General features: G+C 36.6%; 1 protein-coding gene across 1 annotated transcript; it reads right to left on the reverse strand.

Moving 5' to 3' along the window:
- Positions 1-10,995: 10,995 nt before the first annotated feature.
- LOC132551428 (sodium-coupled monocarboxylate transporter 1-like) lies at positions 10,996-22,267 on the reverse strand. Its single transcript, XM_060215566.1, has 10 exons — positions 21,896-22,267; positions 18,489-18,554; positions 16,899-16,950; positions 16,714-16,781; positions 15,957-16,111; positions 15,464-15,604; positions 13,121-13,810; positions 12,338-12,438; positions 11,526-11,644; positions 10,996-11,226 (listed from the first exon to the last, which is right to left on the reverse strand). The coding sequence occupies exons 1-10, from the start codon at positions 22,265-22,267 to the stop codon at positions 10,996-10,998; spliced, it is 1,995 nt and encodes a 664-aa protein (XP_060071549.1).
- Positions 22,268-24,207: the final 1,940 nt, after the last annotated feature.

Consider the following 24,207-nt stretch of genomic DNA (forward strand, 5'->3'; position numbering starts at 1 on the left):
TGTACGAGAATCATGCCTTATCATTTTCCATTCGTCTTTTTTCCCCAAAAGTGAGTCTCCTCATTTCACCACATCTAGCCAAGCGGTTTTTCCTACCTTACTACTTGTAGCTATGTTTGTCAATATGAGAGTACAAGGTACGTGTAATGAAATCGTTCTCTATTATCACTAAATTTGTTAGTAAAACTGCTCACACATTTCTATTCATTTTAACCAAATGTTCCAACTTTCTATAATCCCGATTTGTCACTGTGGGTTTCCTAGACCGAAAATTTCTGGCACTAAAATTATAATTTGATGTCAATATTCACATTTATCATGCTGTGATATTTTCATTTTTACTGACTTTGATATTTTAGAGAAACAGCTGATGTTATCTTAAAATTGGTAGAAACGTATGGATGTGGTGGATAAAAAAAAAAAACGTAACGTAACCAGACATTTTGGGTTCATTTCAAAGCAAAAGAAATTCATTAGCCTCACAAACCTTTACAGACCTTTTAGTTTGATATTTATAAGCTAATGCCCTGTGTGTTTTCTCTCTCTGCTTCGATTTGGAAATTCAATAGCGACGCTATTTATAGTTATACTGATAACAGCCTGGCATCAGCGCCAGAATACTGTCGCTGAGGACAGTCCAAGGCTACTACAGCCGAGGACCTGCACCTGATTATTACAGGTGAGGACCAACTCCTGTCAGCTGCAGTTGAGTACCGGCCTCCAGGCTACTAAGCTTGAGGACCAGTCCGAGATTACTACTATTGAGGACTGGCCCGTGGTTACTACAGTTGAGGCCCAGCCACAGAGTACTGGTTTCTACATGTTAGGTCCAGCCCAAGATTACTATAGTCGATGACTAGCCCCAGACTACTGCAGTCGATGACCGGTCCCATGCTACTACAGTCCAGGACCAGGCCCATGCTACTACAGTCGAGGACCAGTCCCATGCTAGTACAGTTGGGGACCAGTCCCAGGTTACATCAATCAATGACCAGCTACTGGTTACTACAGTTGAGAACCAGCCTCTGGTTACCATAGCTGAGGACCAGCCCTAAGCTACTATAGTTGAGGACAAACCCCTGGAGACAACAACTGTCGAGGACAAGCCTCTGGTGACTGCAATTGAGGACCAGCCCCATATTACTATAGTCGAGGACCAGCCCCGGTCTACTATAGTCGATGACAAGTCCCTAGTTACTATAATGGAGGGCCAGCCCCATATGACTGCAACTGAGAACCAGTACCAGGGTACTACTGTTGAGGACAAATCACTGACTACCACAGTCGGGGATCAGTTTCAGTTGACTAAAGGTGAGGACCGGCCCCAAACTGCCACAGTTGAGGACCAGCCCCAGACTACTACAGTTGAGGATCAGCCCCAGATGTCTACAGTTGAGAACCAACCTCGGACTACTACTGTCGAGGACCAAACCTTGGTTACTACAGCTGAGGATCACTCCCAGATTTCTATAGTCAAAAACCAGTCCCGGACTAGTGAAGATGAGGACCTGCTCCAGGTCATACAAGATCAGTCAAGCGTCAAAATTGTATGGTATTGATGCTTTCCATTGTTATTTTGCCTTACTTCACCATACTGTTTTTGAAATCGTGATCGATTTTATTGCTGGTAGTGTTGTGAAACGGTAGTTAGGTAGAGTTCCGATCATTCCGGGAAGCTATTGTACCTTTTCATTACCTAGGTTCTGCTGTCGGTTATCGTTCGACTCCAAAGCAATACAGACTTTTCTACCTGCCGATACTGTAATGTCGTAATCCGTACTGCCCGATTCCGCAGCGCAGTTTTCATGGACAAGTCAATAGAATAATTTGGAATCCAGAAGTGAAAATTGGATACTTAACGTTAATTTGATAGCGTACCCGAATTTATACATTTTACGGAAAATGCCCTTCAATCCTTGCGAATGAATTATGGAAGAATTCATGCTGATGATGTAAAATCTTACTGTTTATTCATCACTAATGTTTTGTACAAAGAATATTACTTTCTTAGTAAGACCATTTCGAAATGGACAAAATTGTCACAAGTGTTCCTATCACAAATCAAACGGTCATGCGATAGATATTTTCCTATCCCTTTTGGGTAATTGTAAACATAATCAAACATTCTGCTGTTACATTATCAATAAAAAAAATCCAAAACAATCAGTTTTGTGTAGAAAATATTTAAGTGAATTTTCAGTGCTTCGATTTTGAAACGATGAGTCAGGACTATTTCGTCTCCGCAATCTTGTATACACTGCTCTGGGCATGGCGCCACTAAAAACGCAAGGTGCCGGAAGAAATCCGGATATTCTCTTCATTACATGAGCTATATTTACAAAATCAGCGATTGTCTGTAAATAATGCTGAATTTGTAATAATATTGCCTCTTTTTATTCATACTGAAAATAATACCAAAATTTTCAGAACAATATGCAATGGGTTCTCGTGTACGTTGTGTAGAAAGTATTATTTCTTCTACTGATGTCTAAATAATATACCAAATAAAAAAAATTCACTTGTTCAATAACTATGTGTATGAGGTAATATTGATCTTGTTTCATTTGTTTAAGTTTCTACAAAATTTAAAAAGCAAAAACCAACCTTTCGAATGTATGCAGGAATCTACATTGAAACCATTCTCTGGTCAGTTTAAACATAATGTCCTTTTCTCTATTTGCAGTAGAGATATAGCCATTTAAGTGAACAAGAATTTCATGTTTTGGTTTTAGATAAATAACATGACTAATAAGCCAGGAAGAGCTATTAGATATCGAAACATTTCTCAGAAATTATTACCCACAGTGAAAACATGCAATATGAAATACCAGGTAAACAAATACGCCGACTAATAAAATCTTTGCAATATTAAGATTAAACAAAACTGCACATTCTGTTTATTTTGATGTAAAGTTTATTTTGAATTGATTAAATGACAATTCTTAGGAGTGGATGATAAGACAAACAACAGCAAAACAGCAGCAAAACAGCAGCAAACAGCCAAAACCAACCCGTCAGTCGAAATATGTACTTTACCATTGCTAAAACCATCAATGACGTCGTCAAAACCAACCTGTCAGTAGAATCACATAGGAGGACGTACCTAAAACACGGCAAGCAGAACAGGAGGTATAATTAGTGACAGGGGGATATGTCGGTCACATACTCAGCCAGTGACAATTCGGAGGGGTCGTAGGTTTAGGAGTTTGTTAAGCGCGCTGGAAGAGTAAGCGTCTTAAGCTTCATCGACGACACCGGCCATGTAAACGTTGGTCAATAGAAGTAAGTAATGTCACGTTCTCAAACGAAAATAAGGTATACAACAACGGAACCCACGTGCAAACTAACGATCATCAAATACGTCCAGCTTCATGTCGCACAAAGAAATAGAATATTTCTCAATGAGATCACGATGGCGACCTTAAAACATCCTCATAAGACTTTATTTGGACCAGATTTTGACTTTAACTGATTTTCTCCCTCTTTCATCCTTCTCCCTCTTATTGCCAAAAGACAGACAATGGATTAGGCAGAAGTTAATACAACCTATCATCGCCTTGTGCTACTGCCAATGTGAAACATGTGGTCAGTTTGTAAGAGGTCATCTATTTATCGAATCAATGGTTAACTCTTTGTTAAACAACTGGTCTTTTAGCCAGCGTCCTTCCCTAATAGCACCTGTACACAATGGGAAAGAACAATACAGGTAAATAAAGGGGCACTTTTTTGCGTTCAGATCCATAGCAATGCCAATTTTAATACGTAGTGGTTTTGTTTTACTTCATATCTTAATAATCTTTATACCTAGTAAATGAAATTAACAACTGAAAGGAAGATTTGGTTCACTTACAAACATAACTGAGTCTTGATCAATTCCTTTGTAATCCTTAAAGTAAGATATAAATCAATTCAATGTTAAACCTTGATTCATGTGTATATCTACAACACAATTCAGTTATTTAGATATCTTGTTATTTGAAAATGATATTTGATATATGTTGCATACATTGAAAGAAATTAAGTTTTTCTGATCTGCTAAGAAGCAAATAGTTTCTTGGTGGAAAAGCCAAAATGATACAAAAAATGTATTCCTGTTTGTACCTAATTTTGGTAAGGGAGTGTTGGATTTGGCTATCAAGCATGGTGTCATACATATTTTGAAAATTAACAGATAACACAGTCACCCTCAAACTGAAGAACTCTCAGAAAATCACTTTACCTACAAAATAACGGCGACAATCACAACTTGTAGCCTTATGTACAAGTTAAATATTAACAAAAAGTTACTTATCAATTAAGTCAAATTCATATCTTTCTAACCTTATGATTAATTCTCTGATATTTTTCTACCAATTTGGATTTGACTAAATTCATTTTACTAGCTTCAAAATATTTCTTAGATATGCATCTTTGGTCGTCAATGAATAACAAAAATAACATCGAAAAAATGTTTTAGCATTTTTTAAACATTTTATAAAATGTCTAGATGACTTTGTAGTCGAAACAAAAATAATTGGTACTACTTTGAATAGTTCTGTAGAGTCACGAATTGATATCCTTGCACATTAAAAGATATCAAAATAAACTTGTAAAAGGATTATCTTTTTCAAATATTTATAAAATCATAGAATCCACAGACAAGATTTTGTGGTGTAGAGGTACAACAACAGTTCCTTGTTACTCGGCCTACATATCAGAGACTGACAAATTGATGTTTGCAATATATCTATGATTTACTAATGAGCGAGATAACATTCGATGGTAGGATATAACAAAACGTAACGTCGTTCGGTTTACAACTATTAATGTGCAAGGCATGCTATCTTCATGTCCATATTTCAGTAAAATCATGAAGTCATCGATATGATATGGCTCAAAATATATACTTGCATCTCATTTGTTCTAGAAAACCATGACTTTCGACAGAATAATAACATATTAATAAACACACACCCCTTTACGTCCAACCAACACATGGAAAGGCAGTTCTTTATCACTCTTTGTTAAAATAAAACAAATATTTGGCAATTGATCCGCGGCAAACGAAATATTAAGGTAAACCATTGAAAATTGATAGAATTTTGGCCAGCGTCAGGTTATACATTCAAGCTTTCCTCGACATACACATATCCGGTACACACTCGGAAACATAATTCTTTCCAAATCTGAAAGCTGTCAATTTGTGATCACCTATTATGAGTTAATAGTCTGGTGTCCAATTCTAAAAACATTGGTTTTGATTCCGATGTTGACAGAATTCTTCTAGCACTTTCATTAAAGATGAATGGATCAAGAACTTTTACAAATTTGAGTAAAGTCATTTGAAAATCATTTTTTGTGCAGAAATTTGCAATGGAAATGTGTAAGTTTAAGCACACTGAGTAATTATCAAATAGAAGACTAAATAAATAACCAAGACAGTTGATACAGATTATGTTCATATTTATTTTGAGGGATGTAATATTTTATATAGATGGCGAATATAGGCCAATGACTTCAACTGAATCAGCATAAGAATGGAGGAAACTGGGTACAGAAAATTCCTCCAAAAATAGCTGATGTTAACTAGTAAGTGAGGCATTAATATTAAATTCAGGAAATAATAAGCAATCTGTTGTCAGAGTGCAAAAAACTAAGCCACTGCAAGGAGTGTAGTTGAAGTCTTGACGGATAGGTTCCTGATGTCCAGGTCACTGCAAGTCTTGACAGATAGGTTCCTGATGTCCCGGTCACTGCAAAGACACAAACAAAAAAGCACAGCAGAATTTGAAATGAAAACGGGAGGGGTGGGAGGGATATTTTTTCACTAAAACGCCCACTGATCTCTTTGCTGCCTAAGCTTGACCTTGCAAAATGGCGAATGCCCGGCTATGACGTAATGAACATCAAGGGAGTTAACTCTACAGATACAAGGGACATAACTCCAACGACTTTAACTAAAGTTGGAATAGCTGACCGTAAAGAGTGTGTGGTCTTCATATGATAAATTAAATTATTATAATGAAATAATTTTTATTATGTCCGATGCGTATTTACTGATACGTTATTTTAGCTTTTTCTCATTGAATTCAGCTCTTGTTAGTTAATATAAGCTACTTTTCTTTTTTATTACTTCTTACACTGTAAACGTTTGGTGTTATGTTCATCCATATATGGTATTATTAACGTGCAAATTCACTTCTATTTTGGTGTAAAATTTAGCGTTACACCATTTCTCATATAAAGTTAATCATAACAAGAAGAGTGTATAGTATACCGACATTTGTTGTAAATACGTGATCTTACACCGTAAGAGAGTGACTTTACACCAGATTCTCACCAAAAAATGTTGCCTTACACTGTGAGGGAATGACTTAACGCCAAATTGATACCTTTAATGTTACCTTACACCTCACGGGTGCGGCATTCACCAAATTTTCACTTAAAAGTGTTACTTTACACAGTAAGGGAATGACTTTTACACCAAATCAGTACTGAAACCCGTCACCTTACACCGTGTGGAGCGACGTAACACCAAATGGTTTCTTGTCGAATATGATGGGCAATTACAATAAAATGCAAAATCTGTATTTGCAATAGTCATCATCATCAGTTACGCCATATGCTTTCAGTAAACAAATGCATTTTTGAACGAATCGTTCTGACCGCTTAATGAACAGGCTCCACTTATATAAAACATCTCAACTTGAGAATTTCAGGACATCCTAGACGATGACTTCCTCCTGTTCCTTGAGAAAATTTTATACAAGCCGTTTTTGAGGAGATATCAGCTGAGGAAAATATCGACTTGAGGAAATCTCAAGTTGAGATGTTTTATACAAGTGGGACCTGGTCTTTAGCTGCAAAATACCGGGTCACCCAGATGCTTTTAAAGCGTTTGTGCGAGTGAGAAGCTGAAAAACCGCGCGCTTTACGCTAGCCGTAAGATATTTTGACTTCCCCAAGTCGATAGACGATATTGGTATGTCCAAATTCTATTGATGCATGATCTTTGTAAGTTCTGGTTTTTTCTATGTGTCTCATTGCCTTACATGGAAAATGTTACTGATACCTTATGTAATTACTGAACATTGTAAAAAGATTGATTATCTAATGTTTTGCACCCTAGAAATAAAGACCCGAGGGATTTGAGACAGATGACTTATTACAATTTTGTTGTGTTTACATGGAAGAGGTTTTGATATATTGTGTAGTTGGTAATATTCACAGGGGATTTAATTTTGCTCTATATGCGGCTGTTAAAGGTAGCACGAAATTAAATACCCCGCAAAGTGATTTCATATTTATCATTTGCCTGATTACTGTGATACTCATTCATACACAAGCGCAAAAAATTACGACCGCAAACATGTATACCCCAAATAGAGATGACCCGAAATAAAAATAATTGATAAAGCATGAAGCTTACATTAATTATAAATTAAGGTTACCCTAGTTGGAGTTTAAGTAACGCTGATAAAGGATGAAGGTAACACCAGTGAAGGATGAAGGTAACACCAGTAAAGGATGAAGGTAACACCAGTGAAGGATGAAGGTAACACTGATAAAGGATGAAGGTAACACCGGTGAAGGATGAAGGTAACACTGATAAAGGATGAAGGTAACACCGGTGAAGGATGAAGGTAACACTAATAAAGGATGAAGGTAACACCAGTAAAGGATGAAGGTAACACCAGTGAAGGATGAAGGTAACACTGATAAAGGATGAAGGTAACACCAGTAAAGGATGAAGGTAACACTGATAAAGGAGGAAGGTAACACCAGTAAAGGATGAAGGTAACACCGGTAAAGTATGAAGATAACACTGATAAAGTACGAAGATAACACTATAAAGGATGAAGGTAACACCGGTGAAGGATGAAGGTAACACTAATAAAGGATGAAGGTAACACCGGTAAAGGATGAAGGTAACACTGATAAAGGATGAAGGTAACACCGGTAAAGAATGAAGGTAACACCAGTGAAGGATGAAGGTAACACCAGTAAAGTATGAGGGTAACACTTGTACTTAGAAGAAGGTTACACCAAAAAAGGTGGCACCAAAAGGGAATCCTTTCCTGGTGTAACTTTACATTAATATCGTTTACATCCGTGGTGTAATCTAATGATAGATGTGGTGCCACCTATTTTGATGTAACCTTTATTCTAGAAGTTTACAGCATATGCAACAAATGATGCACTAGCCATGTCGTATTAGATAAAGTTAAAACATACGGAGTTTTGCTGCCTTTATATTATTTTTATTCAACTTGTTATCCTAGACCCAGGGAAATAATGACACCTGCGGTCTTAAATATATACAATGCAATGTTGTTACATAATGTGGTGTAAATTATACATACGTTAAATTCAATTTTGTGTAGAACAACAATTATATAACATCAACATTTAAAAGGAACCTTCTTAACATGAGAATTGGAATATTCATGCCATTTGATATGTAAGTTGGACACAATGAGCGAGGCAATGGTTATAACTCAAATATCAGCTTGTGCTTCGAATATATAATTAGTAAGGGCATCTGTGGACAGAGACGCATACTATACCAAAATTACAAACATTTTCGAGCAAACAGATGTTATACAGCTTTGAAATATTGGTGTCAACCTTACATACAGCAAAACTGATTTTTAATAAGAAAATAGATAACTTTCTCGCATAATGAAAGAATAATTTTGCATATATTTGTCCTTGGCAATATCGAAAGAATCATCGTTGCAAATTTCACTGTAATGAATATATATATATATATATATATAAAGAAAATTGTTTAAAAAAACACACACAAGAAAAAGTTCAATTAGCATTTTACATAACGTTTTCACAGCTTAGCTGCTCCTCAGTGCAATGTAACTATGCAAAGAATCTATGACGTCATGCAAAATGCTAACTTAACATTTTCTTTTGTGTGTTTTTTAAACAATTTTCTTTATATTATCACTTGCGTATCGTCATTAACTCTCGCTCTCTCTCTCTCTCTATATATATATATATATAACAATTGATGTTACACTCTATTAGTGAATTCTTCCCTATATGTGTATATCTAAGCATACCTAATATGTTATTAGCCTATATTACATACTAAGTATACTTTGGTAAATTTCTAATTTCTGTAAATATATTCTGGTTATATTATCCTTGCTGACTTTATTCATTGGATACTAGGTGTTTATTTAAAGTTAATATTCAATGTTTAGCAATTCCTTTATAAGTACTTTTGGTTTTGTGTGTCATTCCTTAATCGCCCTATTTGTGGTACTATTTTCTACTTAACGCCTGTTTTTATTTTGTCCTCTTTGTCATAATACATGTATTGTGAAGCTTCAGGATTGGTCCTTTTCTCCCACTACAATGCTTCATTCTGATTATTTATCGTACTGTTTTTAAACTTTTGGGTCAGTCCTTCACATTAATCGTCTGAACGCTGGTTTCTTCGTCATACGAAATGTAATTCCAGTTTGCTAGTCGTTCTAATCTTTTATCGTCTTTTTTAAATTTCAGTTTAGTTACATTGCTACAACAGGATATATTGATACACTTTTTTTTTCTCGACAGTTTTTTTTTTGTTTTCTCTCTCGTTCTTTTTGCTTCCACGGTGTAAAGCTATTTTTCTTTCAGGTTTTTTGAAATTACTAGCTTTTTAAATCCGATTGATCTCATTTCTTTGCTGTTCATTTACGCTCTATATCAACTTCTAGATTTACACATTTCCCGATCTTATTATTAGCATCACTGACAACAAATCATCAATATCTATGTCATTGCTGTGTTGAGTGAACACATTGACCAATGCCTTTGCTGTGTGGAGTGAATACAAGGATCTATGCCATTGCTGTGTTGAGTGAACACATTGATCTATGTCAATGATGTGTTGAGTGAACACATTGACCTATGTCAATGATGTGTTGAGTGAATACATGGATCTATGCCATTGCTGTGTTGAGTGAACACATTGATCTATGTCAATGATGTGTTGAGTGAATACATGGATCTATGCCATTGCTGTGTTGAGTGAACACATTGATCTATGTCATTACTGTGTTGAGTGAATACAAGGATCTATGTCATTGCTGTGTTGAGTGAATACAAGGATCCATGTCATTGATGTGTTGAATGAATACATGGATCTATGCCATTGTTGTGTTGAGTGAACACATGGAACTATGTCATACATTATATATTATACCTGACTTTCCTGCCATACGTTACAGTGGATGGACTTGATCCTAAAGAAGTTGTACCTGATCTTACAGTCATACATGATAGATGTCGTGCCAAACTCTGCAGTCAGACAGTCTGTATACGCACGATGTCTACCCGGGAAGAATGGAGTCGACGTTTAGGAGATCTTAATAACGATAGCATGCGATGTCACGACAGCTACATGATACATGATACTTTTTTTTTTATCTTACAAAGGGTTTGCATGAGTGTCATACCGAAATCCTCAGGTGATATCACGGCAAGAGCATGCCGTGTACAACGTCGTATACAAACATGATTAAATCAACACAGGTATTAAATTTCTTTCCTATGACCCTGAAATTGGACGAAGCAGTGCATGTTATGTAATATAGAATTTGGGTTTACATTGTTAAGTGTGCACTGACGCGAATCCATGCACACAGAATACATTAAAAAAGGATGTTGAATGGTATTTAAACAGTCACTATTGTTTCCACGTGGTACATGTACTTCTTGACTCTGTTGTATTTTGCTCCTAAATTCTGACAGGATAAAATACTTTTGTTATTGGAAGTAGAAACCTTAATAATTGGATATACAATACAATATCATATGATAAACATTGAAAGCGGCGTGGGACTGCTTAAATAAAGTTAGCACCCGATACAGGTAAGTCTGATGAGTAACTGTATAAAGGATGTAAAACTACTCTAAATACATAGTTAAGGTACGTTGTAAATAAATGAAATGTACTCTGAAATCTTGACACGATCGAAGATATGTGAAACGCGTCCATCGTCAAGAGTCTCATAGGTCGGTAGAGTGTGCGTTGATGGAGGGATATAGAGTGTTATTGATACCATTCGTGCTAGTTGTCACACTCGACTTAGTTTCCTTGGTATCTTTAGATTTAACATGGCCACTTTCGGGAGTAACACTTTCTTTGGTGACGTCATCGATATCGTTGAAGTAGGCTGCGTTTTCCATACCAACGTTCCCAGACCTCTCAGCAGCAGTTGTCTTCTCGTCTTTCTGTAACTAATTATATTTGGTTCTTCACTGGATGAAAATTTTTATTGGAGATATAAATCATACTAGCATACCTTTTCATATCAACGTAAGACTGATACTTGAAAACAAATATCTAACATATATGCCTTTACTTACTTTTCAATTACGTTTGTATGTTTTGACACAATAAACAAATGGTTTTAAGTTCCTATTTTTTATGAATCAAGCACATATATGCATATATTTATAAGTATCATAGCATTCCTTGATAAAATTATACATGAACATGTCTAAAGTGTGCGGGTGTCCACGGCACAGATGCCTACCTCCCCATGTCGAACACCAAACCGCAGCCACTTCCTGGTCTTCTCTGGTAGGCAAGGGAAGAATACATCAAAGAAGGGGCAGATGAGTCGTGGGTCAAGCTCCTCAGTCTTGGTGGCGCCTGTACAAATAAACCTCATTTTAAATACAAGATCAGGGTAATAACATGACTGATTGATGTCAACACCTAGACAGTCTACCAGCCAAGTTTTCTTTGAAAATACTCATTGCATTTTTCTACTAACGTACTTCCCTACCTCAGAAACTCTAGAATCAGACACAGAGGTCAGAATGATGAGACTCAACTTTTGTTATTGTTAGATATTCTTGAGACTTGGGTTATACTAATGTCAGCCATCAGACATTCTCCAACATAAATGTTGTGATAGAATTTGACATAGCATACAACCATCAGTCACATGATACCAGTACCAGGCAGAAAATACCATACTCAAATAATGCTCGTCCCACAGCATTTTAATGAATCATACTAAGCATACAAAGGCTCTATATATAACACTTCGGTATTTTAAACGCACGAGGAATCTTTTATTCCGAAGCCTCGAGAGAAGTTTCTACAAAAAGCTCCTCATGCCGGTGTTTGTTTGCCTAAGAATACCCTATTGGTGTGAGCACACATCGAGGGTGAACTGTTCAGAACCGTTCCCTACTTAGGAAAATATATCGGTGACCAACATGTTGTAAAATACGAAAGTCGGATTAGCCATAATCTGTTCTGAGATAACAGATAGGGAGTGTGTGTGTTTGACACGAAACACACTTTACCAGTCAGTGTTTATGAAGTGCGACTAACCTGTGCAAAAGCTGACAAGCAGACCAACTATAACTGTGATCAAAGCAGCCAGTGGCGAATACCACATGTACGACATCCGGTAAAGAAAGAAAGGTTCTTCCCTGAAACAGAAAGAACTTGTATGTTATTCCTACATCATCGCCTTAACAACGTTGATTACCATTCACGAAACTGCTTTTAAACAGAACTAGATTTTGTATGAAAATTATCTACAACATATCTCATCAACTATGATGGAGGTTAACATCAGTCACACCTCAAAAGTATCACCTACAACTCGTTTACCATCATGCAGACCAGAGAAAATGCCATGTCCTTATTGACAACACAGGTTATATGTTGACGATAGCGTAGGTTTGAAAACAAAAAAAAACGCTTGTTATGAAATTTGCATGTGAAGAAAAGATTTGCATGGTCCCTGTTAGTTCGTTACATCAAGATACTACAAGAATATTTAGAACTGGCTTCACTGTTTCTTATACAGAAATAGTTTGCATTTCCTTTGCTCAATTTACCGTTTTATCATGTTATTAGCACTGTATAGTTGTCAGAATGGTTTCCCTCGCCATCTAATCTTTATGTCATTCATATATGATATGAATAACAACGAGGGTGATTGGCCTGATGACTTGCCTCAGCATAATTCATGGGAATCTCGTGTAATATCAATTTAAAGCGTTTGGAGTTAAATTCATGACCACAATTACATCATTCCAAAATGTTGTTAACGACCAAAATGATTTTATGTTTCAATACTTTCGGAATATATATTAAAATACTAACTCGGTTGTCTGACTGGCCGTTGTTGTTGCTAAAGTAGTTGCTAGTGTAGCTGCTGCTGTTGTTAGTGTGGAGGTGACATTCGGGTGGCAACCGGAAGTTGTCACAGGTGATAGCGGGGTAACGACTACCTTATTAAATCTAGTACCTAATCCAATAAACATTAGCACGCCAAGAGCGAAAATATGACCAACAAGCCCTCCCCATTTGTTGGCCCAAGGAAATAACATCCCGAGAGTAAACAGGCCTAACAGTGGCCCTCCAAGGATTCCAAACATGATGTAAGCAACCTGAAGAATGGCCCCAAGTTTGGACACGACGAAGGCGAGGCCAATACAGCAGAAACCTGCTATCACAATGGTCACCTTTGAGAAGATTGTGGAACCACGACCGGAAATAGGATGTGAATAGAATGGTCTAACGAAGTCCTCCAGAAGTACAGCGGCTACGGCATTGAGTCCCGAGGAGATGGTACTGAGGCTGCCACTGAACACACATGACAAAACAAGACCAGGCAGTCCGTGGTAGGGCCCTAACAAGTCCATAGCGAACAAAGGTATTAACTGGTCCGAGCTTTTTATGACACCTAAGGTTACTGGATCGCAGCGCTCGTAATATGCAAACATAACCACTCCCACCAGGCAAACCACGGTTAAAATAATCGCCATACCAGGAAGGTTCAACCAGATAGCCCTATAACAAAGTAAAACATAGCTCATCATCAACGTTAGAGAATCTCAATGATAATTCTAGAATTACTGATACTGTGTCCTGACCATGATGCTTAACGTATTACACCTACCATGAATACGTACCTACAGACACCGTACCTTTACTATGTCCGTACTGACACCGTACCTCTACCATATATACGTACCTACAGTCACCGTACCTTTACTATGTCCGTACTGACACCGTACCTTTACAATGTCCGTACTGACACCGTACCTCTACTATGTCCGTACTGACACCGTACCTCTACTATGCCCGTACTGACACCGAACCTCTACTATGCGCGTACTGACACCGTACCTTTACTATGTCCGTACTGACATTGTAACTTTACAATGTCCGTACTGACACCGTACCTTTACCATATATACGTACCTTCAGACACAATACCTTTACTATGTCCGTACTGACATCATACCTTTCCTATGTCCGTACCGACACCGTACCTTTACAATGTCCGTACTGACACCGTACCTTTACCATATATACGTACCTTCAGACACCATACCTTTACTATGTCCGTACTGACATCATACCTTTACCATATATACGTACCTACTGACACCATACCTTTACTATGTTCGAACTGACATCGTACCTTTACCATATATACGTACCTTCAGACACAATACCTTTACTATGTTCGTACTGACATCATACCTTTCCTATGTCCGTACTGACACCGTACCTTTACTATGTCCGTACTGACATCGTACCTTTACCATATATATGTACCTACTGACACCGTAACTTTACAATGTCCGTACTGACATCGTTCCTTTACCATATATACGTACCTACTGACACCGTAACTTTACAATGTCCGTACTGACACCGTACCTTTACTATGTCCGTACTGACATCGTACCTTTACTATGTCCGTACTGACATCGTACTTTTACTATGTCCGTACTGACACCGTACCTTTACAGTGTCCGTACTGACACCGTACCTTTACTATGTTCGCACTGACATCGTACCTTTACTATGCCCGTACTGACATCGTACCTTTACCATATATACGTACCTTCAAACACCGTACCTTTACTATGTCCGTACTGACATCGTACCTTTACTATGTCCGTACTGACATCGTACTTTTACTATGTCCGTACTGACACCGTACCTTTACAATGTCCGTACTGACACCGTACCTTTACTATGTTCGCACTGACATCGTACCTTTACTATGCCCGTACTGACATCGTACCTTTACCATATATACGTACCTTCAAACACCGTACCTTTACTATGTCCGCACTGACATCGTACCTTTACTATGTCCGGACTTTCATTTACCATGTAACTATTGAAGCTTTATCCCGACCATATTCCTATCGGCAATGTTACCTCGCCATGTACCTATTGAAATTATACACTTATCATGTACCTTCTGACCCGGTATCTGTTCCTGGTACACGATATTCCTACTGACAATATACCCTTGGTATGTAAATATTGATAGTTTATCTCGACCATGTTCCTATCTACTGACAATAATCCGATGTCAGGTACAACATACCGACAATGTTTCTTTTCTTTGTACATACTTAATGCTTCATGAATTTATCACAATACTCACATGTACATACAAAAGTATATGGTAATACTTACTTACGTGAGTTCCTGATAGATGATACTGATACCGCCCGCTGTACTTGAGCTTGGTTAATACCATATATAGCTCCCCAAAAAATGCCTCCACCAATCACAACACTCCATACCGTGTGTCGTGTAGATGGATCAGGGTCAAACCTTATCAGAAAGTAGGTCAAATAAAAACATAAAGTAGGTCAATATCAACAATTCAGACCTGAAAGATATTGTATTTGTTACCTAGAGATAAAAATAACATGAAATTTCACTTGGATTTCAAGAGTAAGTTCAGAATACTTATTCATTGTCAAGTATATATTGCACAAACAAATGCGGAAAGGTAACTTCTATCCTGAAGCTTGCTGGTTTTTTTCTTCCTGTTTGCAACATACATGATGTTAAGGGTATATTATTACACAAACAAAAGTATATCTTGTCCACAAATATCAGTTTTGAGCTATCATTTCCTTTTCATTATATTCATGTTTTTTAGATATAAACTGTAACTTACTCCAACAGAAGAGTGCGGCCGTTACGTTCGGCTATTTGCCATGCTTTGTCCAGACCTCCCAGCTTCAAAGAACCAGCCACCAAAAGTGTTATCATTCCCGCAAACATGATGAGCATTTGTAGAGAGTCGGACCACACCACCGCCTTCATACCTCCCTGTGTTATAGTGTATAGCAACAAGTCTTAATATAAGACAATCCAAATTTTCTAGAACATTTTCTTCTTGGTTGATAATGTGAATATAATAAACCATCTTATAACACAACAAGTAGAACATTTGATTTTGACGTTTCGAAAACTACACGGTCACCATCGTCAGACAAATGACTAGATAATATGAAGCGTACTAGCAATGACGTACATAGTGTACGAGATGGCTAGGAATCATTGAAAAAAATATGTATTCTTTCTTTTGTCTGATAATAAAATAGGATTGCTGTAAGAGGGATTCTAAAATGTTTACTTTTCATTTTTTTGTCATGCATGATTATGAGAAAAAGTGCCGCTAGGTTTCTTATATTTAGTGTTCAAAATATGTATTTATTATCTACGGAAGATCTAGGGGGTTATGGTCAAAACCACACATAGAGAGTCCACTTTCTGTTTTGAACTCAATTACGATTTGTGGTATATCATGTTAGCATAGGAATAAAGTTGATATGAATAATTCTTGCTATCGACATATCAGTACTTTCTTTGCTTTTTTACGTGTTCACATACTAATGTGGCATGAGAAACGATTTGACGTGGTTACATACCAGTGTGGTGTAGAAGATGGTGACCAGTCCTACAGCGAACACTGATCCCCACAAAGACATACCAGTAACTATAAAAAAAACATATAACTATACAAACGGTATTTGAGCTTTAACAAACGCGTATCAAATGCCTGGAGAGATGTCACAACGACCAGTGTAATTACAGACAGGATTACGTCACTTACCTGCATTGAGAGCGAGAGAGGGTCCATATAACACTACAGCCATATACAACATCTGAAAACGAGAGTGAATGAAATAAGGAAAGAGTTTTAGATGGGTTAAGTTGTAAATGTAAACTGTATATGATTATTACATATTAAGATACAATTTATTATATAACATGTAATCTATTAGATAATACGTTTCTGATATAAATAGTACTAGTTTTAGACCGTGCAACGAATGGCCATATTTCCCACTTGATGATAAAAAATGTTGCATTATCCAGCATAAGGATATAAATATAAATTTAAATTGATTTTTTTAAGTATTCTAATATATTTGCGAAACAAGTTATTCCAGTATGATTGACTCATCAGTTTGATAATATAAATCCCTTAGCAAGGACATGTCATATGCAAGTAACATTTGCTTGCAAAATCTATAATTTATACAGAAAATTCGTTATTTATTTATCAATTCCTAAATCGTAATACCATAGACCTTACTACATTCCACGACTTTGAAGGAAATCATGATATAAATTGTATGCATCGCTCTCGGATGCCAGAAAGTTTAAATTGATGATCTACAATGGTTTCAGTTTTTAAAAGTCCATTAATTATTTTGTGGCATCTACCGATACAAATCGTGTGAAGAATTGTCATAATTTGTTCTGTCGGGATTGTAATGAGGCGTTAGTTCCTTCTATCAATATACCGATCAAACTTACCATGTCAGCCATTATACTTTACAAATAATTATTTAGTCTTACAAGAACATATCATTTATTCTATTTAGTACTCTTTAATTCAAATTAAGTGAGTTTAAACGCCAAGTGAAGCAACTGGAACTTCAATATTTCTATTTTCCATTTTTGTTAGAATAAAGCTAATTGAACATTACAGTGAATTAGTTTAAACTGTTACACTCTCGCTTGCTTAAAAAATCCCCAATAAACTGAATTTCTTAGACGTTTAATCAAAGCAATGCATTTCATTTATATTCATTTGTACTTGGAAGACGAGGACTAAGTTCATGGAAACCTGATTACTTCGCATTTGTACAAAACACTTAACACGAAGAATAATATACAATTTATTAAAGACATTTCGCTGCCTCGGTATATCAAGATGACGTTCAATACCCTTGATAACAGTAAGACGACTGTGTCGTTGTGATTTTGTCAGTGTATATGGAAATAACCAATCTAAAGATAGACACATTAAGTTAATGAAGCTGTTAAACATGATATTACCAATGTAAAATATCGGTTTTTCAAAATGTGTAACACCGAAATATGATTTTCACCATCTACACGAGGTTCTTGTGTATATTGAACATAAACTACTTATCATATGAATTATTATTGTTTTCATCAGGCAGACACTGTGTTAGATTTTAAAAGTCATCAAAGGCGATGATTCGCTTAAGAATGCTGAATACGTAGAGTCCCCCTAGACAAGATACAAGGTACATGTAATGACAGTTCCCTGAGTACTAATTGTCGGGTAATAACACACTGCATTATTCTGCAGATGCACACTTACTCCTAAAACTATGTTGATTTATGGCAATTATAGCGGATATAAGTGACATTACATGGTACTCACCATCCATAAGAGGTATATGATACTGGCTGAGAATCTGTTAACCTTTCCAAATCTCAGCTCTACATACTGAAATAAACACAGAAAAAAAGGTATGGTGACCGGAACGCCCGCGATCGAAAGATTTGCCCTTTTACCATTTTATTTCGTGTCATATTTCAACATTTTTATGTTCATATCTATTTTTCCATTATTCTCATCTGCAGCGACAAAATGAACACCACCATAAGAATGATGAAATATAACACGAAAATATAACTAGTAAGTAATCATGAAAGCAGAACCACTATACTATCCTTGATAGATGCAAAAGGGTATTTAAACAAATATTAGTAATAAATAGAAGTTTTATCATTATATACATGTTCTGCATCTAATCTTGTTGCATGTCACCTTTTAATTTATTCGAATAATGGGACGGTTAAGAAAATATATATCAAAATTCTGTATTGATTAAGGGGCCAGTGCCCACCCCTTTCTAGATTTTGGCATTTCTTTCGGTTGATTGTGGTTTTCCTCAGTCGCCTTCTTGGTTCGAAAATGAGGCCCTTATCACTGATAAGCCCGACAAGGACGAATTAGTTGTGTTATACAGCTTATCAATTATCTGACACGACACCATCTAATTTTGTTTCCAGTATATAATCTTTAAGGATATACGCTTATAAGTGTAATGGTCTCACAGGCACATGAGGTAGGTAGGTCGGTAGGTAGGTAGGTAGATACGTAGAAAGGTAGAAAGGGATAGACAAGCAGGTCTGTAGGTAGGTACACATGTAGGAGGGTGTGTGAATGGATTGGTGGGTAGGTAGGTAGGTAGGTAGGTAGGTGGGTGGTGAGTGGATGGGTAGTGAGGTATATATATACTTTTACATGGAAAAAGAAACGATGGAATGATTTTTTTTTTTTTTTTTTTTTAATCTTTTTGATTTTTTTTAATAATACAAAGGTGCATTTTTAAAAATAAGTATCCCAAACTTTATCCCAGGTCATTCTACAGTGATCAGTTGATCGTTTTTTTGCATGATATTTCCTCTGCAATTCACAAGAAAGAACATGTCTGTGTTTTGTGATCTTTCCATGTCGTCCTGCTGTCATGTTTATCAAGTAAGCTGACTAGCCGTCAGCAATCTGTCATGGTCATGTTATTTATTCACTGGTGTGCCGCAAGGATCAGTCCGAGGCCCCCTTTTGTTTTCATTTTATATTAATGACCTTGTCGACCCTATGGAAACTGTTTCTAGACGATTTACGGACCTTTTCTTTAAACGTTATAGAACAAAATTTAAACCATAACATTCAACGTTTACAAGATTCGTCCGATCAGTTGCTGATGCAGAACTTCTCTTCACTTCCTGACGTCTTAATACTAAACCAAATCTTACCTGCAATAACGAACCACTTACTGTCACTAAACTTACGATCTTGGTGTCTGTCTCAGAAGCAATTGTAATTGATATGACCACGTTATGAGTGTTATCAAATCAGCTTCATATTAATTTACTGCTGAAAACAACTGAACTATAGAGTTAGCAATGAAACTCTTAATACTATGTACACGTCTTTTAGTAGACCAACGTATGAATATGCCTCCTGTATGAGAGATGTTCGCTCTGACCAAATATCAAACCAAACACCGTAGAAGATGATAAAAGAATCGTTTTGTGAAACAGCAAATTAGCATCTGAACTGGTTCAAATCACGTCACTACACTGTATGCAGCATAAATCAAATTCAGAAAGCGCGAGTTATTACAGGTTAATCATGAATTTGATATCGAGCAGACATGCAACAAATACTTCTATCCACAGCAAAGGTTATAAACACATTATGAATTCAATGCAAGGGTAATGACTTCGATTAACATAGTTGGTTGACTAAACTCGGCTGTCAGAAAAAATTGTAATCCGGAAAACTATGACTTGTTGAAGATTATCGAGTTTTACACAACTTTGGTAACAAGCTAAAATTCTACATGAAAGTGTGTGATAACGTTTGGGTAACAACAACTATACATATCTCATTTGGTCGCACAAAACATATATAACCCTTAAATGTAGGCACGCAATACCAACCATTAATCGGCCACATGATTGTATAGAAAGTATGGTTGTGGTAGATAGCTATCTATTTCTTATATAATTCTTAAAAAGTTGACGGTATGAAAATTTCTTGTAATCATCTAAACCTTACAAGGATTCGCCGTTTTTTGGTCTTTTCAAATACATTCAATAACTTCCCCAACTTTTTTGTTGTTATCAATCTTGTTAAAGTGACTATACTTACTTGTATTGACCAATATTTAACTGTTGGTTGTCGTTGATACACCAAAAGATGCTTAACCTTCCCTAAACACCCGGCCACAATCTCCCTGTACATTTTCAAGGGCCACCAGCTAATATTATTTTATTCAGATTTTGTCTCATGAACTTTTAATTTGGGTTGTGATTTTGTTCACTTGTCGGTAGTGATGTGCTATATTTTCAGTCTAATGTATACATTAACAAGTTATCAATGTGAAACTAAACATGCTGTACATACCAGAACAAGACTAATACACAGGTTCTCATGAAAACCTATATCCGAAAGGGATACATTTCTGTTGTCTAAACAAATCACTATTGTTAAGTGTTATGATGTTTTAATGGTCAAGCTAACAGTAAATGCGAAAAACATTTTCTCTTCTTTTTAGTATAGCGCTGTGACCAGAACTGTCAATAATATTTAATGATAAGTGTTTTTCCCTCGGAAATCTTGTCGAAATATTTGCCGGTGGTGAAATTACAGCGCAGATTTCGAGACCATTAGCTTTCAGGACAATAATAATATACAACCCCTTTAAACCACTTTATCAAATATGCATTAAATACATCGCGAAGTATTGATTATTTTGATGCTGTATATTGTAAGCTGTAACCTACCTTAAAAGTCTTGTTCACATTGTTTCTGTTAGGTAATGAAATTAAATTAAAATCAACTGAATTTATTTTACATCGATTTTTTTCTAACTTAATAAAATCATTCTTGTTGGGCCGGATGGAAGCGCACATATGGTCTTATTGGGAAGAAAACCGGTAAACCCGGGGGAGCACCCACGAAACCCAAGTGATCCCTATGCCTTTTCACGTCCTGTCTCGCAATCGTACTCCTGACGCTTAGATGAAATGCGAGCATGTTTACACTGCGCCTCTCGACCTCCCAATGATGGATTTTAAAGTATTACTGTCATTGATGTTGTTTAGTGACGAATGTTGATGCCATCGACGTTGTGATGTGATACTGACCTGACGCGACATTGGCTATGTTGTTGACTTATACTGATTTTTAAGTTGTTGATAAAATTGATGTTTTGAATTTATGTGAATATTGAAAAAAAATTATTGAAATTGATTTTGTGTCATGACACTCACCTTGAAGATGCTGGTGACTTTAAGGTTGTAAAAAACGGGGATGAAGATGTAACCTGACCCTAAGGCAGCGATGATGAAGCCGACCGATATCCACCAGTACATTGTGTTGTAGCGGTAGACTTCGGCGGGAGTTCCAAGAAGCGTGATTGCAGAGATGAAGCTTGACAAGAGAGACAAAGACACAGGTAGGTAATGCATCTTCCGTCCTGCCAATAAAAAGTCATCAGCGTCATCACTTCTTCGATCTCGAATGGCGTAATACAATCCAATGGCGGCGGACGCAAGGAGCGTTGCCCCGAATACAACATAGTCGATTACATTAAAGGAGACATTGTTGTTTGCTTCGAAGTTGTACAGGTAAGTACGCTCCATTTTGTGCTGACAGAACGCTGGAGGAGAAATGGACACACTGACAATTGTTACTGGAGATAGTTACCATACAGCGGTTACACTCCAATGAGCACCTACTAAGTGTGTCCTTGGGCGAAGTTGTATTTATCGCTGCTTGAACTGGAGATAACTGCAGAAGATTATGTTACTTAAAGGACATTCACCTGGTAAAACGGTGTGTGGTTACGCCGAACTGTAAATACTAGACTCTCATGCATGATTAAGCTTTATAAAAGACGATGACTAGCCTTGACCTCAATTACCAGAAGTGTTTACTGAATGTAAATGTTGATGTATTAACTGAACCTTAATACTGTCGAATGATTATGCAATATTTTCATTTATGCTAGGTCATGCCCAGTGGGCTTTCATCTACATACTGTTGTAATGTATTCCCCGTCTTTATGATCTGTATTACGTCATGGGTAATTAAGATGTATTAGATGTGACGTAGGTTTCTTGCCGTCATCTTACTCTTATCATCTAATACACATATCGTGTATTAATTTACGTTGTACTTTTATAAAGTAGTACATGGCTAGTCGACCGCTATTTAAAGTCACAGTATCTATATCATCTGAGGCAGACCATTACATTTTCAGTATTTTGTTTAATGGGAGGCGGAAAACTAGATTTTGTAAAAACATTTTGGCTATAAAAAACACAAGGAACAATCATTCGGATGTATCCCATCTGTGGCCTCCCTCTCACCAGAGCAAATACCTTTCCTTGGCTCATTAATAGGATGATTTACATTTTGAATAATGAGTAACTTTCACTGTGCATGTTAATTTTCCTCCTGTAAACAAGCACAGCTTGTAAGGATTAATTGTCTACGGAAACATTTAAGAGAGAAAAAAGACCCGAAGTATCAATACAAGATTTGTAAAAAACCAACTAATTATTTAGAATGAACGGTTCATTGCAGATTGTAGTACAATACTTGTTGAAGTAAAATGAAGTGTTGGCTAAAAGACGAATTACGATAGGGGAGATCTTAATCACAGAATTTCTGTTAAAATATAAAAAATAAAAAAGTTCCCAGTAAAGTTTGTCGTTGTTTAAAATCCTGTCCTCGCGTCGTTGATATTGAGAGTAAATGATGATGTTCATATGTCTTTTTGTTATCAGTAAGAACTATTGAATTAACTTCTAAGACGAAAACTGTGACATGGAATCCTCAAGGGTCCAATACTAGTTCCTTCATTGATGTTTCTTGACGTAGTCTTCATCATTCGCTACTCTTTAAGTTTTGATCTTGATATATGGCTACATCTTTCGTACAAATGGCACAGAGGTGAAGTGGGAGAGGAAGACCATTTTTGTCTGAACGAATGCGCATGCGCACGAAGTGGCAAGAACCGTGACTAGAGGAAACATGGCTTAAACAAACGTAATCTTAAACGGAGAACGGTGTGGAAATTGTACGCTTAATGAGTGTATTGGTATTAAGAGACTTGTCATGTTTAAAGATATTGTTAATGAAGAACAGAACGATTTATATTCACAATTATCGCTTGAATGCCGACCCATGCCTATTTCCCCACTTTATAAGGGGCTAGAATTCTGATGTTCATCGACTCCAGACCGATATAAAAATTGTCGATGAAACGTCAGAATAATTCGAACTACAGTGGACGATGGCCCTTACATAAGTTGCTTCTGCTAAATATGTACTGGTCACAACATCTTTATATTTAATGAGTTAAATGGGTATGCTTCCTAACACCAACGATACCACCACACACACAAATCTTCACTTTTTATCGCATGAAAATGGATACATTCCCAATTGAGATGATGGCGGTGACCATAGAACTTTCTGATACTCTCCTTCAACCTGTATATTACGAATTTTCTGTGTTGTAAGGTTATTGGACAGGTATCGACATTATTTACCGAAATCGTGATATTGAAGACGA

This window comes from Ylistrum balloti, unplaced genomic scaffold (genome assembly GCF_031769215.1).
Source record: "Ylistrum balloti isolate Yb309-2 unplaced genomic scaffold, AGI_CSIRO_Ybal_v1 Utg370196, whole genome shotgun sequence".
NCBI classification, from domain to species: domain Eukaryota; kingdom Metazoa; phylum Mollusca; class Bivalvia; order Pectinida; family Pectinidae; genus Ylistrum; species Ylistrum balloti.

What these genes read in the sequence shown, in the direction of transcription:
- LOC132551428 (XM_060215566.1), bottom strand. Translation starts at nt 22,267, where the DNA reads ATGGAGCGTACTTACCTGTACAACTTCGAAGCAAACAACAATGTCTCC. An exon ending in CCATCTTCTACACCACACTG is followed by an intron (nt 16,112 to 16,713) that starts GTATGTAACCAC and finishes ACTATAACACAG; the next exon opens with GGAGGTATGAAGGCGGTGGT. An exon ending in GCTTGTCAGCTTTTGCACAG is followed by an intron (nt 11,645 to 12,337) that starts GTTAGTCGCACT and finishes TTATTTGTACAG; the next exon opens with GCGCCACCAAGACTGAGGAG.